Consider the following 19,265-nt stretch of genomic DNA (forward strand, 5'->3'; position numbering starts at 1 on the left):
TGCCTTTGAAAATCTAATAACAAACAGGGTACATTAATAATATTACATTGATATTAAACATTTGCACAAAAATATATTACTACTTATTATAATTATATAAAAATACACATACATACCTGAACTTTCCCATGATGTTGATTAGAATCATCTGAGGTGGTTGGGGCACCTGGGTGGCTCAGACTCTTGATTTTGGCTCAGGTCATGATCTCACAGTTTGTGGGATTGAGCCCGCATCAGGCTCTGCACTGACAGCGTGGAACCTGCTTGGGATTCTCTCTCTCCCTCTCTCTGCCCGCCCCCCCCCTTTCATAATAAACATTAAAAAAAAAATCATCTGAGGGGGGATTGTGAGTATAACTGTGACAGCATTACTTCCTTCAGAAAGTGAGGGAACCTGAGTCTTGAGAAATCAGTATCCTTCTAAGATGACCAAAAGTCGTCTGCCACTGTGAAAACTTAAGTTTGCTTCTAGCAGGGCAGTGCTCAGAGACCCTTGTTTCCAGGCTCCTGGACTACACTTGCAAAGCTGGCCTTTTCTTTCTAAAAGAGACTTCATGGCATGGACACTCTACCTTTTGTGCTAATGCTTTGGCCCTTGTATCCAACTATGTGCCTGAATGAGAAAAGCCAAGCATTCCATTCATATTGAGGTACTGTTTTCTCCTCCTTACAGCGAAATGATATTTTGCTATGTTTCCTAGGTCTCTTCCATTTCTCATTTACCTCTTTTGTGCCGGCAACAATCAAAATTTCCCTTAGCTCACTAGTCCCAGATACTTGCTACCTGTAAATAGGGTATAAAGTCCATCCAATATCTCATTTCTTGAACACTTCCGGCTTTGTTTGCAACTGGAAGATGACTACAGCCCCTGCCCAGGCCAGGCATCGCCCATTCTGAACGAGTATGAGAACTTAGAACTGACACACAAGGAGCAAACACTCAGGTGCTCACTGTGGAGAGGAAGGCAGGTGCCTTCTGACCAGCAAGCACCAGGCCCTACCTGAACTCTTCTAGATGCAAAGTGAAGGTCAGATGCTGGGATCAGCACAGTGACTGTGCCATCGCAGCAGCAGCAGGAACAGCAGTGTCCTCAGAAGCCAGCCCTGCCTGTCTACACTGTACCCTTGCAGGGAAATGTCATAGCTCACCTCTGCTATTAATAATTGGAGGCAGGAATTGATTGTTCTATTTCTAGCAACCAAAACAGCAAGTCTTCCCATGTAGTCTAGGAGAGAAGCGAGGACTTTGAACAGAGATCTCTTAAATAGCTGATGCACTGTCAAAGCGACTCGAGCCAGGATACTGATCAGAACCAAAGTAGCAACTACTCAGTAATAAATTACAGGTGCTTTCAAACAGCCATGCCTGCACTTTGTGAGAAGAAGCCGCTTTCACCTGAAGCCTCCTGATGAATCCAAGACAAAGTTTCATCAACATTGCGAACCTAAGAATGATGGTTATGACCACTGCTTCAGTTATCCAACACACCACCCCCAAAGCTTAAATTAACCACCTTTTTGTTGTCATTGCTCGCATGCGGTGGGTTGGCTGAGCTCAGCTGAGGGGTTCTGGTGGTTGGTTCTGGGGTATCTCATGGGACTGCATTCAGATGGCAGCAAGGCTGTGACTGCAACACTCAGCGTGGTCTCACAATCCTCCAAGGAGCATTGAGCAAACTGACACCCTGCCCTGGGCCAAAACCAACCCACAGCCTATTTTTGTACCGCAGCAGGCAAAGAGTAGTTTTCACATTTTTAAATAGTTGAAAGATCAAAAGGAAAAAGTTTCATGACATGTGGAAGTACTGAAATTCAAATTTCAGTGTCCATAAAATTTTATTGGAGCCCAGCCATGCTCATCATTGACATAATATTATAGCTGCCTTTGCCCTCCAATGGCAGAGTTGAGCAGTTGCAACTCTTGGCTGCAACATCAGAATTCCTTGTGCTTCTTTCTAATCTTTACTGAAATTTTACTGAAATTCACATTTTAAAAATAAATGCTTGAGATAAAAACAATTATAACTGTTTAACTGTCAAAACTACCTTTCTTTGCTACTGCAGTGCGGCTGAATGTCTATTTCCAAACCAAATCGTGAGCCTCCTCGCATGCCCACCAGCTGGCAACGTGGTCACTGGACATGCAATTGGAGGCTTGCAATTATTTCAAAGAGGAGAAATGAAATACTTGCTGATTTTTAAAAGGAAGAACTGGAGGGGTGCTTGGGTGGCTCAGTGGGTGAAGCATCCGACTTCAGCTCAGGTCATGATCTTGCAGTTCGTGAGTTCAAGCCCTGTGTCGGGCTCGCAGATGTCAGCACAGAGCCCGTTTCAGATCCTCTGTGTCTCTCTTTCTCTCTGCCCCTCCCCCTCTTGTGCTCACTTGCTCTCTCGCTCTCAAAAATAAATATTAAAAAATAAAAACAAATAAAAAGAACTGGAAACATTTTTGCCTTTACAATGTAAACTTGAAAGGTCTTTCTAAACAATAGCTAGATAATGATGAACATGAAGAGATACAATCCTTGCCCTTAAAGAGCTCCCAGTCCAGCAGAAAGTTGGACAAGTAAACAGTGTGGTGCAGGAATTAATAACTGACCACTGGTGAACACAACTATGATGGTGGCACAGAGAAGAGACATCCAACCTGGCTTGGGAAGGTCTTGGATGACTTACTAAGGGAACTGATGGGAAGGAAGTCAAGTTGGATTGGCCCAGAAGCCTTCCCAGGTAGGTACCCACCTAGGGCCTGATGGAGATGTCATTGCTTGGTTCCCCAGAAGCCTGTCACAACTGATGGTGCACTGACCTCATTTGGTGTACTTGTTCATCTTCCTCCACAAACTGGTAAATTCCTTTAAAGGCAGAAACTGTGCTGTTTGTCACTGCATCTACAGTGGCTGGCACATAAGAATGATCTGGTAAATAAATATGCAGAGGTTTCTCAGATGATGAAAATATCACCCCTCTAAGACAGGCTAACGTTTACAGACAGTATTATATGTCTATGCCATGGTATATGTAAAAAAATCTGACTAGTGTTTGAAATGTCAATACCAAATATTTGATACAGGAACAGGGTCGAGAACCATGAGGATGCAAAAGCAGACATGATGCAATCACTGTCCTCCATAAACTCACAGCTTAAACTGGAGGTCTCATAATCCCCAGAATAGTCTGTCTTTCATCTGTTTATAGTTTGCAAGTCCACAAATACCTCTTTTTGAATAAGTAGGGCATTTCTTAAAAAATTAAAGAAGGAAAAAACCTTGATCAAGGATATAAGAAGGCTAAGCGAAATTTCTTGAAAGATTTATATATTTCCCGCCCCCCCCCACCACCCCACCCTTCCATTTTAAGACTAGAAGGAAATGGAGGGAGTTGAGAATTTCCTCCTGGATTTTATCTTAGTTTTTCCTCACTAGCCATCTTTAGCACCTTCTTGATCAATGAACAGATGTTTACAATAATATAGTTATTTCTTATATACTGTAATATCACTTAATATTTGCCGCGATCCAGAAAAAAAGCAATTATGTATATCTTCTCTCAAATTACTACAAAGTATCTTCAAGATTCTATATTTCATGCCAGTTATCCGAAGATATTTAATTCAAAACCATTACCTAATTTCTCTTATAACATGTTGTATTTTAAAAACATCTCATTTTCAAAACAAGATGGCTTAAGATCATCTTATGGATCCACACACAGTGACCCTTTTGTGATGTTTGTAGGGAAAAACGAGCCAAAAACATATAGGTACAGTAGTGTTTATTATAAACAATCAGGTAACAGTATAAGTGTGCATTTGAAGGATAACTGGAGCCTAGATATTATGATCAAAAGCATTACGTAAATAGAAATAGTTCCTTTTTTTGTTGGTTTGTGTTACATTAATTTGAACTTAATATAGATTATGCCAGGATCCCCTAGTCTTGTCATACAGTTCAACTGCTAAATCATAACGGGGAAGACAAATTTGGAATGCATATTATTTTTTTCTTTAGTTGTTGAGTATATATGCCAAGTATCAGGGACACATTCAAAGTTAAGCAGGTGCTTAAAGTCTAGCAGGTGATATTTATAAGAAACTTTTGTTGTTGCTCCTAATCCCTTAGAAGACAATGAAAAGGGGATTCTGAGTGCCAGTGCTAGGTTGTTGTTCAACTTTTCCTGATTTATACAGAGTGTTAAAAAAAAAAAAAAGGTAAATATGTTGAAAAGTGGTTATCTTTATACTTCCAAAGCACTGGCATATAGTAAAATATCATCTAACTAAAACAAATTTCTCACATCTCCATTTTTTAACAGGAAAAAAAACAACCCAGAAACAATGGGCTTGAACAACACAACAAATGTTCTGGGTCTTAAGAGCAGGCCACATCGTTGTTGTTCTCTATTGCACGACCCTTGTCCATGGCAACCTTAAATATGTTTGGCATTGCTACGTCTTAAAATGGCTTAGCATGTCCACTTTGCGAGTTATCCTCTGAAAGAATGCTCTTAAATTTTTTCTGGATTGTCCATCTCAAGGGACAAATGTTAAATAGCAAATGTGGAAGTCTGAAAGCAAACGATGCATTACAACTTTGGCTAACTGTTGCCAACAGAAACATTAAAAGGCCAATGAGAATGTGACTGTCAGAGCGACTGAAGGGTTAACTCTTCCGCATTTCACTCGCATCCTAATACGGGCTTTTGGTGAGACATGACTGGTGATGATGCAAATGTACCACTTTAATCAAGTGTTTTCTTCAAAGGAATAACACAGGCTCTGTGGAGTATTTCATCCTGGTTTCCCAAAGCTGCATGAAAATCCAGGTTTGTTTATTTTTTTTAAATGTAACTTATAAGCAACCGATTACAATTAATTCTGCAAAGGTATAACGTTACCAGAGGATGAGTTTGAGCACTTGTGAAGAGATCAAGAAAGTTATGTTAAATGTCTGGAGCAAAATCCATGTGTACCAAAATTTCATGGAACAGTACTCATATGAGGAAGACTCACCATATTAATGCCTCTTCTGAGGAAAGAAATGGGGGAAAACTGGAAAATAGGGAAGTAAGAGAAAACAAACAACTTCGAAGCACTGAAGAAAAGTAGCATTTATCCCAGGAAGACTTCACCCCTTACCTGATTGCTCAGAAGAGAAGGAAAGTAAGTTTCAAAATAGAGATAATTAAGAAATCATCAGTTGTATTTTTTTTAAGCAAAAAGAAAACAAAAACGATCGCAGGTTTTGTTTTGTTTTAAAAGTTAAAATACATGAAGATGTCTACACAGGTTTCCTAATAGACTCTCAGCTCCAGAGTCTGGGGCTGTCTCTGGTTTACACTGGATTCCACAGTACCTAACACTGTACCCAGCACATACAGGTTGCACAATACATAGGTGATGAACCAATGAACTACAGGGTTTTCTAAACACTAAATGGACCACCTAATTTTAACGTAGAATGTACTATTTTCTGTTGCATATATGAAAGTTTCTATTAGATAACACTAGTGCTTACAAGAGGTGACAGTAGGAACTCACTCGTATCTTTTTCACAGGATCATTTCTACCTTGAATACAATTTAATGATAAGCAACTACTGTGTGCTAATGCTAAAAAGACTTGAGATAGAATGTATAAATGAAGAAGCCTCTTGGATTACTGAAGTACCGTCTGTTACAAGCATAATTACCTTCTTAAATTATACATTTTTAAGAGGGTGTGAAATATTTTTCGAAGCAGTGCAGTGTTTAGTGGGTGGGAATTGTATATATATATATATATATATACATATATATATATATATATATCATATATATATATGAAAGTACCTAGAAACGTGGGGAATTTTCCTCTCTTTACCATCCAAGAGTAACTAAGAATGGGCTTTTAATACCATATATATATTTTAAGTGTCCCACTCTTCGGTACCGCTGTTCCCCAGAGATTATAAGGATTATGAAGTTATCATTCTATTTGTGAAGTTATTTCCAGGTATGAGGTTTCAGCTTTGTAAGAGGCTACCAGATGTGACCAGCAGATCAAGACACTAAGTTAAATAACTCATAAACTTCATCCCAGCAATGTGTCCAGATTTTCTCAAAGGCTTCACCACTGTTTTAGTCATCTGTAAATAGTATCTGCCAACGTGTAGGGAAAATGCGGCAAAAGGACTGCCCTCGCCATGAGCCTTTTAATGGGAATATGAGAAGGTGTAAGTAAACAGAGGATGCTTTTGTCCAACCCTCTTATTTTACTCCTTCTTCTCCACTCAGGATTTGCACACATGGTCCTCTAGCTCACTGTGTGGACTCCAAAGGCGGCCAGGCTGCCTGACTTGAGAAACCAGGAAAATTCAGGGACCCGATTCCCTACATGGAGAGCAAGTGCCTCCCTGGCTAATTCTTGGACTAAGTTCTGGTCTTGTTTTGCAGTTTGGGAATAATGCTCAATTCTTGCTATTTTCATATTAACCTTTTCATGCATTAGACTCATTCTGGATTTTTTTCAGTGGTAGATTATGAGGCAACGTGGCTCCCAGCTTCACAGTTTCTTTTCCAATCACAGTTTAAATTTGTTTCAAATGTACCATTAATATCAGCACAGTCATCCAGCTATAGGTATTTCAACTTGAGAAATAAAATAATTTATGTGATTTATCTTACATAACTGATTTACAAGCTTGGTCTGTTTTTTTTTTTTTTCCTTGCCGATAACACTAAAAGTGAGATTGTTTAAATTATACGGGTTTGACTGCTTTCTTTTGTCTGAAAGTGTTATTTCTCTAGTGCTGCTAGTACCCTGACTCTTAATATATAAACAGTTTTGATATTTTTCTGGTAGGCCACCCAACATGCCTTATAATGACACGGTTGACTAAAGCTGCCTTTTATTCTGCCAGCACTTTTCAAATACTATTGACACAGTTGCCTTCATTTGTTACCGCCCAGCCCACAAAAGAAGCTGCTTCCTATTATTATAGCACAGGCACAAAAAACCTGCTTTTCTAATCACGTTGTACTGGCATCAGGTGTAACTAGAAAGCACAAAAAAATTGGTGATAAAAAATATGAATGGTATATATTATATGTATTTACATATGTACTTGGAAACTTCAGTTAGTTGCAAATCTGAAATGGTATAAGCCACTGCCTGCAATAACATCTATGCTCTAGAAATGTCGACGAAGTCATGACTGACTGTTAAGACACCGAAGAGATCGGGTTATGTGGAGAGCCCATCTGAGTCAGAACTTTGTCCAACCACTGCAGTGGTCCATGAAGATGAATCTCAATCCAGCAGGGGGTGCTCGTGACATCTTGGCGATGATACTCAGCTCCCCAGCCCTGTAAAGCAAGAAGAGAGCCAAGAGTGAGGATGTGGAGAAATGGGAACCCTCATGTACTGTTGGTGGGAATGCAAACTGGTGCAGCCACTCTGGAAAACAGTGTGGAGGCTCCTCAAAAAATTAAAAATAGAACTACCCTATGACCCAGCAATAGCACTACTAGGAATTTATCCAAAGGATACAGGAGTGCTGATTCATAGGGGCACTTGTACCCCCAATGTTTATAGCAGCACTTTCAACAATAGCCAAATTATGGAAAGAGCCCAAATATCCATCGACTGACGAATGGATAAAGAAGATGTGGTTTAACCCGAAAAACAAATAACCCAGTGAAGAAATGGGCAGAAAACATGAATAGACACTTCTCTAAAGAAGACATCCGGATGGCCAACAGGCACATGAAAAGATGTTCGACGTCGCTCCTTATCAGGGAAATACAAATCAAAACCACACTCAGATATCACCTTACGCCAGTCAGAGTGGCCAAAATGAAGAAATCAGGAGACTATAGATGCTGGAGAGGATGTGGAGAAACGGGAACCCTCTTGCACCGTTGGTGGGAATGCAAATTGGTGCAGCCGCTCTGGAAAGCAGTGTGGAGGTTCCTCAGAAAATTAAAAATAGACCTACCCTATGACCCAGCAATAGCACTGCTAGGAATTTACCCAAGGGATACAGGAGTACTGATGCACAGGGGCACTTGTACCCCAATGTTTATAGCAGCACTCTCAACAATAGCCAAATTATGGAAAAAGCCTAAGTGTCCATCAACTGATGAATGGATAAAGAAATTGTGGTTTATATACACAATGGAATACTACGTGGCAATGAGAAAGAATGAAATATGGCCTTTTGTAGCGACATGGATGGAACTGGAGAGTGTGATGCTAAGTGAAATAAGCCATACAGAGAAAGACAGATACCATATGGTTTCACTCTTATGTGGATCCTGAGAAAATTAACAGAAACCCATGGGGGAGGGGAAGGAAAAAAAAAAAAAAAAAAGAGGTTAGAGTGGGAGAGAGCCAAAGCATAAGAGACTGTTAAAAACTGAGAACAAACTGAGGGTTGATGGGGGATGGGAGGGAGGGGAGGGTGGGTGATGGGTATTGAGGAGAGCATCTTTTGGGATGAGCACTGGGTGTTGTATGGAAACCAATTTGACAATAAATTTCATATATTAAAAAAATAAAAATAAAAAAATAAAAAAAAATAAAAAAGAAGATGTGGTTTATATATACAATGGAATACTATTTGACAATGAGAAAGAATGAAATCCTGCCATTTGCAGCAATGTGGATGGAACTGGAGGGTACTATGCTAAGTGAAATAAGTCAGTCAGAGAAAGACATATGTTTTCATATCATATGTTTTCACTCATATATGAAACTTGAGAAACTTAAGACCATGGGGGAAGGGAAGGGGAAAAAATAGTTACAGAGAGTGAGGGACACAAACCATAAGAGACAGTTAAATACAGAGAACAAACTGAGGGTTGATGTGGGGTGCTGTGGAGAGGGGAAAATGGGTGATGGGCATTGAGGAGGGCACCTGCTGGGATGAGCGCTGGATGTTGCATGGAAGTGATGAATCACAGGAATCTATTCCCCAAGCCAAGAGCACATTTTATACACTGTATGTTAGCCAACTTGACAATAAATTATATTTAAAAAAAACTAGAGCCAAGAGTAACGGTGCCAGACTTTATGGTCAGCCTGCAGAGGTGTGAGACAGACAGGCCTCAGTGCACACAGAGCCCACCCACCAGAGCCGCTCCCTGACACCTGAGAGAATGTGCACTCGACCTTCCTGTAAGTACAGAACAACTTCTGCATCAGCCAGACACCCTAAGATGAGTCCAAATCAAAGATCGCCTCTAGGCTCACAACTAAATACACAGACCTAGAGATGGTCTGGTCTCTACTCATGTCAGAAACACCGGCAAATCATTTTCTCTTCCACAAGGGAAGGAGCCTGACCTTATGTGCCACCCCTTACTGCTGAACACAGTGTTTTGCACAAAACAGATGCTCACTGCAGACCAGTGACTGGATCTGAAAACTGTAAAGAGAGAACTGAGGGTGTTCTTGATGATTCAAGGTTGGTTAAAAAGCCTGTTTCTCCTCTCTCTCTTTATTGGCTCGCTTTTTGGCAATTTCCCACTTATTACCATTCATAGGAAAGATAGTAAAAATAAAGAAAAAATAAATTTGTGTCTTTTTTCTCTAGATGTTATATACCAGTAAAAAGTTATTTTTTAAAAATGAAGAGAGATCACAAATTACTCTTATTGGGAACAGTGATTACTGTAGTTTAAAAAAACTTGGATTTCAAAACAACCATGCTGCCTGATCACATTTTACATTCGAGACCACAAGCCTCAAGTGCCCCTGTGATGCCACCTGGCAATCAAATGACACTCCCCCAGTCCCTGTGCTCTCCCACTACCTCCCACACCCCCAAATGACTGCTCACTCTTGTCCTTTTTCCTACAACCTCTAATACCTACTCCCCCGTCTACTTGAGAATGACTATCTTCTTTCTTATTTTAACCAGAATGAAGCAATCAGAAGGGTTTCCACAGCACTTGCACGAACATACTCAGCCTTTCTACCTCTCACCACAGATTATCTGTGTTTCCAAATAAGCCAGTCCATACAGTTGTGCAGAAGACTCAAATGCCTTCCCAAAGACTCATTCCAGGAAATCTCCCCATTCTCTCCTATAATATTTTGTTTTCTGCTGGATCATTCCTATCAACATAGGAATATGATGAAATATCTCCCATCTTCAACATACTTCTCTTGGCCCTAACCACTCCCACCACTTACTGCCCTATGCCTTTGACCCCCTTTTGAGCTGTCCGAACTGGCTGTACCAATTCCTCTCCTTCCGTTCTCTCTTAATTCCATTCTGATCAGCATTTCAACCCCAGCCTTCAACAAAACTATTCCTGTTAAGATTAAAAAAAAAATGGGGCACGTGGTTGGCTCAGTCAGTTAAGCGTCTGACTCTTGATTGTGGCTCAGGTCATGATCTCACAGCCGTGGGATCAAGCCCTGCATCAGGCTCTGTGCTGACAGCTTGGAGCCTCTCTGCCCCTCCCAGCTCACTCTTTTTCTGTCTCTCAAAATAAATTAATAAACATGAAAAAAAAAAGATTAAAAAAACCCTTTACATGCTAAAATTAATGACCAGCTCTCAGTCTTCATGTCACTCGGGCAGCATGTGATTTGGTTTGTCCTCTCTCCTCCTCAGTATACTTTCTTCTTTTGGTTTAAAGAGCACCTTACTTTCTTGGTTTTACTTCTACATTGGTTAATCTTTCTCAGTTTTCTTTGCTGGTTCTTCCTCTTTTAAGGTGGAAGTGTCCCAGGGCCCTGTCCTAGGACCCCTGATCTTCTCGGTTAAACTCAAACAACTGGCAATTCCACTTGGGCTCATGGACAGATACCGTGCATATGCTGACAATTCCTACATTGACATCTGCAGCCCAGCCCTCTCTCCCTAAATCCTGACTCATACCTCTAACTGTCTGTTCAGCACTTCCACCGGGATGTGTGTCAGTGCAAAGTTTCTCTCACTAAAACCGAACTCTTTAATCTTGTGTCTAAATCTTCTCCGTCCCGGGTGGAGGGATCATCTTTCTAACTCCTCCTTTCTCAGAACTCACACAGAGTCACCTCCATAACTCAGAATTCTTCCCCTTCTTACAACTTCTTCCATAACACTCCTAGTGGGAGCGATGGTCATCTCTCAACTGAACAGTGCAATGGCCTCTTAGCTGGTCTCTCTGCTTCCATTCTTGCTTACACGATATTTGCAATTCACACGGCGACTATAGTGATCCTTTAAATATATAAGTCGGATCATGAAATCCTCTGCTCGAATCCCTTCAGGGGCTCCCCATCTTGTTAGAGTAAAAGGTGAAATCCTTACAGTGGCTTCCAAAGCACTGATCCGGTTCCCTATCACTGCTCTGATCTCACCCCCCAGCTCCCCACTCACACTCTAGGCACCCTGGCCTCCTGGTTCCTACAAATGTCAGGCCATGCTCTTGCTGTAGGGTTTGCCCTTCCCTCTGCGTCTACTGCTTCCCCTCCAGATACCCACATGATTTAACTCCTTTACCTCCTTCAAGTCCCCAAAGAGGCCCACTCTGCCCACCTTTTTAAAATTTGCAAACTCCCTGTACTCGAGTACTCCCAATTCTCCATATCCTGCTCTATGTTTCTCTTTCCATTCAAGTTCTTTATTATAGCTGTTGTTTATTGCCTGTCTCTCCCTACTGGAATGTTGATTCCATGAGGACAGAGATTTTGAGTAATCATTGATGTATCCCAATGCCTAGAATAGTGCCTGCTGCAGCACAAGGTAGGAGCTCAATAATATCTCACTGACTGACTGGATGAGTCCTAGAATCAGTAAAAATCAGAGCTAAAGATGATCTAGCCCATCACCCCTCATTGGTAGCTACCAGTGTTTAGTCCTCTTTAATTTCTTATATTTTTAAATTTTTAATAATGTGTTTTATTCAACACAATATATCTGATATTATCATATTAATACATAATCAATATGTAATTACTAACAAAGTATTTTACATTATTTTTATTTGTATTATCCGCCCCCCACAGTTTTGTTGACATACAATTGATATACACTGTGTTAGTTTTAGGTGTACAACATGATGATTGGATATATGCATATATTGCGAGATGATCACCACAACAAACTTAGTTAACATCCATCACCTCACATACTTACACATTTTTTCCTTACACATTTAAATTTCTTTTAACCTAGTCATCTGTTGTTATATTTGCAATATTACTTAACTGTTTTCTGTGAATTGTATAGCTTTATGAGATACATCTAGCTGATTTCAGGACAATCAGATTTCTGTGCAAACTTATACTACAGTGAAATAATTACCTCTGATGTACTGGCATTTCATCCTAATTTTAAAAACATGGACCCGGAAAAAACAACTAAGAGTAAAATGGACTGTACGTTCATGGCGATTTAATGCCCTCTGCTGGCTCTAAAGCATCAGAACGTCTGAAAAGATTTCCAGGTATTTGCTGATTGTTTTACAGTATAAAAATGCTTTTAAAACTTAACAGTAAATTTGAATAAAACTGCTTTGTCACCATGAAAGAAATAATTTCAAAAATCCATTTTTTCCATTGCAAACAATATTCTTGATTGTTGTTTCTTAAAATAATTACTAAAATACAAATACAATAAAAATAGAGTTATAGAAAAATAGGACAACTATTTTTCCTGGTAATTTTAAAGGATTAATAAATCTTACTTTGAAAACACCTGAAATGGGACACCTGGGTGGCCCAGTAGGTCAAGTGTCCCACTCTTGATTTCGGCTCAGGTCATGATCTCACAGTTTGTGGGTTCAAGCACCGAGTTGGGCTCTCCTCTGACAGTGAGGATCCTGCTTGGGATTCTCTCTCTCCCTCTCTTCCTGCCCCTCCCTCTCTCTCAAAATAAATAAACATTTACAAAACAAACCAAAAAACCTGGAAAAAACCATACTGATTTCTTGGATGGGTATGCAACAATGTGAAAACTATGTCACATATACCCAGTTAGTGTGATAAACACACTCATATTTTGAAATATTAGAATTATTCACCAGTACTCTGAAAGATGTACAGATGTACAGATGTACAAGATGAAACAGCAGGTGGTGACACTCTGGTGACACTGGAGTATTTGGCATCAGGGTGCAAACCCAGCTGTGTTTCCTTCCCACGAAGTAACTTCCTCAGTTCTCCAACCTTCACAACAACATGAGTAAGACCTAATTCAAGAAACATTCAACGAATACTCATACACAGAACATCTACTTATCTCTGAGTTAATCATTCCCGCCACAATATTTCTATCCCAATTTGTTTATGCTTTTAAAATAGCAACTTATTGTACACTAGCTTGTATTAGAACCAGTACTGCCTATTTTGTAGCTTAGCTTAGTTATAAATATTATCTCCTCTGTTGGCCTAAGAGTTAGTTTACTTAATTCAGATAAATTCAACATTTATTGAGAGACAATAGTGCGCAGCAATTTGAGAGATGAAAAAAAAAACCCAGATAACTACCTTAACTTGTCCTTCTTTCAAAACTATCATTTTTTAAATGTTTATTTACTTTTTTTTACTTTTGGAGAGACAGAGAGCACAAGCAGGGTAGGGACAGAGATAGAGAGGGAGACACAGAATCCAAAGCAGGCTCCAGGCCCTGAGCTGTCAGCACAGAGCCCAACGCGGGGCTCAAACCCACGAACGATGAGATCATGACCTGAGCCAAAGTGGGACGCTCAATGAACTGAGCCACGCAGGCGCCCCAAAAACTAACACGTCTAAGAATCTTCTTGTAACTGCTAAACAAGAGAGTTGATACTCATAGAGGAGCTCTTCCTAAAGACAACTGAACAGAGTTCCAAAATACGCTCCAAAAAACCCCGCTGTCTACTTGAACTGGCTGGAGAGCTACCACATCACCCAAAGAATGCATTTTGGCTTGTTTTATTTAGCTTTTCACTTTCTACCTTAACACGTGGAAGCAAGCGCTCCTTTACCTTAACAAAGCTCATCCGGATAGTGCACATCTTAGTTAACTCATAGACGACTTCAAATCCGTGGTGAACTGACTGAGCCAGCAGCTGAGCAAAGAGCTGGTTGTTGAAGATCTTGAGACTGCAGCCACTGGGGATCTTGCAGACGGTGGCCGGGTGGAAGCCATGCTGATAGTTGCAGTTCCGGCTCTGCACGAAGATGCTGCTGTCACTCACACACTCGGCATACACCTCTCCCCCAACATAGTATAAATGCACGCCTACAAGGTAAAAATGGCGTCCTCAAGCAGCAGTATCAGTAGTTCAGGATTAACACCATCCCCTTCTCATTGCAACGTCAAGGTGTGTGACGGTCTGTTGCGAAATTAATTTTAATATCACCACAACCACATTATGAAGCGTGACCTCCACCCACGCTTGTGGGTTTTTTCCCACAACTCCATTTAAAAGTGGATGGCAACCCATGTTTACAATGATTGTGGAGACTCTCCTGTACTCCTCCTTCTGTCATTCTCGATCTTGTGCTCATGCCTATCCACTCTATTATTTTTTATTTATTTTTTAATGTTTACTCATTTTGGGGAGAGAGAGAGACAGAGCACGAGCAGGGGAGGGGCAGAGACAGAGGGAGACACAGAAACTGAAGTAGGATCCAGGCTCTAAGCTGTCAGCACAGAGGCCGAGGTGGGGCTCAAAACCACAAACCGTGAGATCATGACCTGAGCCCAAGTTGAATGCTTACACCCAGGCGCCCCATTATTCACTCTAAAAGTAAGCTCTCAGGGTGCTGGGTGGCTCAGTAGGTTGAACATCCGACTTTGCCTCAGGTTTGTGAGTTCAAGCCCCGCATCGGGCTCTGTGCTGACAGCCCAGAGCCTAGAACCTGCTTCAGATTCTGTCTCCCTCTCTCTCTGCCCTTCTCCCTGCTCTCTCTTTCTCTCTCAAAAATAAAAATAAATATTAATTTTTTTTAACTTTTCACCTACTATTATAGATCGCAGAAATAATGCCTATATTTTACTTGGGAACAAGGAAATCCTTGCCACCTTTTTCAGATATAAAGACTCAATAAAAATGCAGCCTATGCTACTCTATCTCACATTCTTGTACTTTTTTTTTTTTTTTCCTTCACATTCTTGTACTTAACAAAGCAAGAGAGCATCCTGAGATTGGTGCTTCCCAGGCTAATTTTTATTCCAAATTAAAGCTGAGCTGATTTCTTTCCCTCCAAGTATCTGGGTTATAGACTTAACATAAATGCATATATAGCAAGCGACTGGGGTTAGATAAAATGAAGAAGTTCAAGTCTAGTGAATGTTAAATACCAGAATGGTTTTTCCAGCCTTTCAGCAGAAACACAATTCTCCAGCATTAGGTGTCAGTGTGATTGTAAACACAATCACTGTGTGGTCACAAGGTGTTCATATAAACGGTCCAGAATACACCTAGAGTGATATACTTTGGATCTCTTCAAACTGCAAATACAGATTTTTAAATGATATAATCTAGAGACCCCTGGGGGGTTCTGCACAGCTGTGCACCGAGGAAACATCACGGAGGCAGCGAGCTGCTCAGTGCCTGTCAGGTTCTAAGCAGCACTTGAGGTGACCATGCATTAGCTGTGACTGCCTTCCATCATATTTACTGTTTCCTTTTCCCATCTCCTTTCCCTTAATACAATTTTAGAAAAGAATGTTTTTCAGTACTACGCATTCCAGCCATAGCACTGGAGACACGGATGTGGAGTCATAAAGCTAAAGTATTTGATGTTCAGGCCAGGGTTCCCCTTCTCTCCACCTCGGGCTGGCCCCTCTCCTTTTTTCTCAGCTCTCACTCCCTTTTCTTTCTCATGTCTCTTCTCACAGTCCCTGAACAGCCTGGGATCTGGCACCAATGGCCCAGGCCGTGAACAGTAGGCAGGAAGGTCCCAACTGGCTGGGACACAGTTACCTGGCTGCATGGACATGGGAGTGAGGCAGGGGCAAATACAAGCAGACTTCCTTTACCAGCCCCTGTGAGCTCCCTGGGGGGAAGGCCTACCTCTGGAGTGGTTGTGGTTTTCTCAGAAGAGGGTGAACCAGTGGGGAAAGAGCCAGCAGAGACTGCTAAGTATTTAGTATGTATTTGAATTGAATGACCTTCAAATTTATAATCTTCCCAGAACCTACTAAGTAAAATAGATCGGACTTTTTGTTATCTGACTCTGGTCTTTATTTAGGGGATGATTTTCAATCCTGTTAAGGTATTACCTGCAACCACAGCACAGTTGCCAGAGTAAGGAAAGCAGAGAAGAGCCTGGGCAGGCAGGTGGTAGTTTAGCATCCTGAGCAAAATGGGGCCAGAGCCCAGGGAATTAGCACATGGAGGCCTGAGTCAGCTCTGAGCAGCAGGCAAGGGTGGATTTCAATGCCAGTGTGAAGGAGGCTGAGTTTTGGTTAGAGAGGGGCATCCAAGGAAAAGTCAAGTAGGCAAGTCATTTTATTTGCATCCACCTGATAGGCCAAAACAGGGGCTTTAAACCACATGTATTAGATTCAAAATCTCCACAGAGAACAGTGAGCAAAAAGGATAAATGCCCAAAGAAAATGCATCCTGAGATGACAAAGAGGACCCAGGCAATGTGCTCCCCAGGCAAGCTCTTCCAGCATTTTCTCTTGGGCTGCATCTCTCTTTATCTGAGTTTCCCACTTCTGTGTGACTGCCGCCCACATTTTAGGAGATGAGGGAGTGTGGAGTCCTGTGTCGTGGTTACTTAGGACCAGAGAGAGACACCTTGGGTTTGATTTGGGTCTGCTAAGTCAGACTGCAAGAGTGTTCCCTTTTGGTCTTCTTCCATAGTCTTGAATGACAGGGAAATAACAGGTAAGACTGAGAGGAAGGTGCGTAGGTTGGTGAGAAGGTTCCCTTGGTTTTGTAATTGATCATCCCCTTGCCTTTGTTACCCTCTCGTCTGCACACCATTTTAGCAACCTAGCTGAATATCAGAATCATCCGGAGCTTTAAGAAAGTGCATATTTCTGGGTGTAATAATGGTACTTTTAGAAACCCCTTATATAGATATATACGTATATACATACGTATATACATACACATATATACACATATGTATATACATACACATATGTATATACATAAATATGTATATGCATATATATACTCAAATCTATGGAGAAAGGATATGAAATCTGAGATTTATTTTAAAATACTCTTGCAAGGGGTGCCTGGGTGGCTCAGTAGATTGAGTGTCTGACTTTGGCTCAGGTCATGATCTCACAGTTCCTGAGTCTGAGCCCTGCATCAGGCTTGCTGTCAGCACAGAGCCCTCTTTGGATCCTCTGTCCCTCTCTCTCTGCACCCCGCCCCCTGCTCATGCTTTCTCAAAAATGAATAAATACTAAAAAATTTTTTGAATACTCTTGCAAAACTATCGTGGAGGGATAGAAGAAAAAATGCACAGAATGCGAATCATTATTGAAGCTAGAGATGGTGCTATGAATATTCACTACACGATCTGTCCACTTTTGTGTATGTTTGGAATTTTCCAAAATAAAACAAAATGCTTTAATGTATGATCAGAAAATAATAATATAAGAACACAGATTTCCAGATCCACGCTAGGGCTTTGGTTCAGAGGATAGGTCCTCCATTGGACTGTGCCTGCAGCTGTGCACTCCACAATCCAGGGTGTGCCTCACAGCCTTTTAAGATCTAGGTAATCATTATAAAGCTACTCCAGAAGATGGCAGTAGCTTCTCTTGAGAAAGGGGCTTCTAATTCACACAAAGCCATCTCTGGGCTGGTAGCAATGTCAGTCCCCCAAATCTGTATTTGAAGACTGGAAGTCTCTTTGGACGATATGATGAACAAACAGGTTCATCACACCTGTTTGGCCGACACTGAATGGCCCACGTCAGCACTCACACTCAGCCACTCTGCCGGGCTGGGCCACACTACTGCAGCAATCCTGGCATGCCCTTACATGCCACATCCTACCTCCCCCCACACCCCCTTCCCGCCACATCCTTCCAAAATCAGGAAAGCCACTAGAGAAAATTTAGAAAATACAGGGATGCAGAGACTAAAACTCAGCTACAATCAAAGCTAACATTTGCTATATACCTTTCAGGCTTCTCTTTCACGTGTGTTTTTTAAACTTTTCACCCTTCCCCTACTAACAGTTTAATTTTATTATAATAGCCAGGGGATCAGGTGAAAATTCAGATCTCGACTTAAATCTATCTTCCTATTTTATGCAGAGTCAAAGCTAAAGCACTTAAAATGGCCTCAAGGTCACTGCGACCTGGTCCTTTCCCCTCCTCCTCTTCAAAGATTTCCCCATTCCCTTACTACTCATCTTGGCCCACTCACCGTGGCTTCCCTGATGTTCCATACAATATACCAGGTAGGCTTCAGGGCCTTTGCCCCTGCTGTTCCCTCTGCTTCGAAAGTTCCCCCTCCATGTAGCTAATTCCCTCTTTCCCTTTCTGTTCAAATGTCACCTTGTTAGGAAAGTCTTCCCTGGCTACCCCACTCTGCATTAAAACATGCTCTCCCCATTTTCTTCCTCTCCTGTGTTTTTCTCTAATCATTAAACATACCATTATTTCTTCTCTGTCTTTCCTTAGTTATAATAGGTAACCCATGAAAGCAGGATTTTGTGTTTTTGTTTTGTTTACAACTGTTACATCCCTAATGATGGAATAATCTGGCTAAGAACAGATGCTCAACAAATATTTGTAAGATGAATGCCTATCTCTGAAATCTAAGTATCTCTATTAATTAACTCCATAGAAAAAGTTAACTTATTCACTAATCTAGGTGGGCATTTTGCTCCAAATTTATTCGGGCTGGTGCTCTAGGAAGCCTGCTGCTCAGAAACAAATAATCCAAGGGAGCACCTGAGAAACAGTCCCTTGACCTCATAGAAGACTGATAGCTCTTCCTTTAAAAATACTCTGGGGCACCTGGGTGGCTCAGTCAGTTAAGCGTCCGACTTTGGCTCAGGTCATGATCTCACAGCTCGTGGGCTCGAGTCCTGTGTCAGGCTCTGTGCTGACATCTCAGAGCTTGGAGCCTGCTTCAGATTCTGTGTCTCCCTCTCAGCCCCTCCCCGAATCATGCTCTGGTTCTCTCTCTCTCTCTTTCTCAAAAATAAATAAATGTTAAAACATTTTTTTTTTAATTCTAAGACAACTTTGTGTGTGTGCCATGCTTTATGATATGACTTATTAACTCCTCTAAAAAAAGGTGGGTTTTTTTTCCACATTAAAGCACTTCCAAACAGCTTTTTGAGAAGACTCTGACTCTGCATTGGAGACCCCATG

The 19,265-nt window shown here is 41.2% G+C and overlaps 1 protein-coding gene across 4 annotated transcripts in view; it reads right to left on the reverse strand.

Moving 5' to 3' along the window:
• Nucleotides 1–3,757: 3,757 nt before the first annotated feature.
• The window catches only part of SMAD9 (SMAD family member 9), a 78,063-nt gene continuing 62,555 nt past the window's right edge, over nt 3,758–19,265 (reverse strand). For all 4 annotated transcript variants that reach the window (XM_042957755.1, XM_042957699.1, XM_042957568.1 and 1 more), the window contains 2 exons: nt 13,945–14,201; nt 3,758–7,344 (listed from right to left, as the gene is read on the reverse strand). In XM_042957755.1, coding sequence (XP_042813689.1) covers nt 7,201–7,344; nt 13,945–14,201 — 401 coding nt within the window. In that variant the 3' untranslated portion in view covers nt 3,758–7,200. The remainder of the gene's footprint in view (nt 7,345–13,944; nt 14,202–19,265) is intronic.

The sequence above is a fragment of the Panthera tigris genome, chromosome A1 (genome assembly GCF_018350195.1).
Source record: "Panthera tigris isolate Pti1 chromosome A1, P.tigris_Pti1_mat1.1, whole genome shotgun sequence".
Taxonomy (NCBI): Eukaryota; Metazoa; Chordata; class Mammalia; order Carnivora; family Felidae; genus Panthera; species Panthera tigris.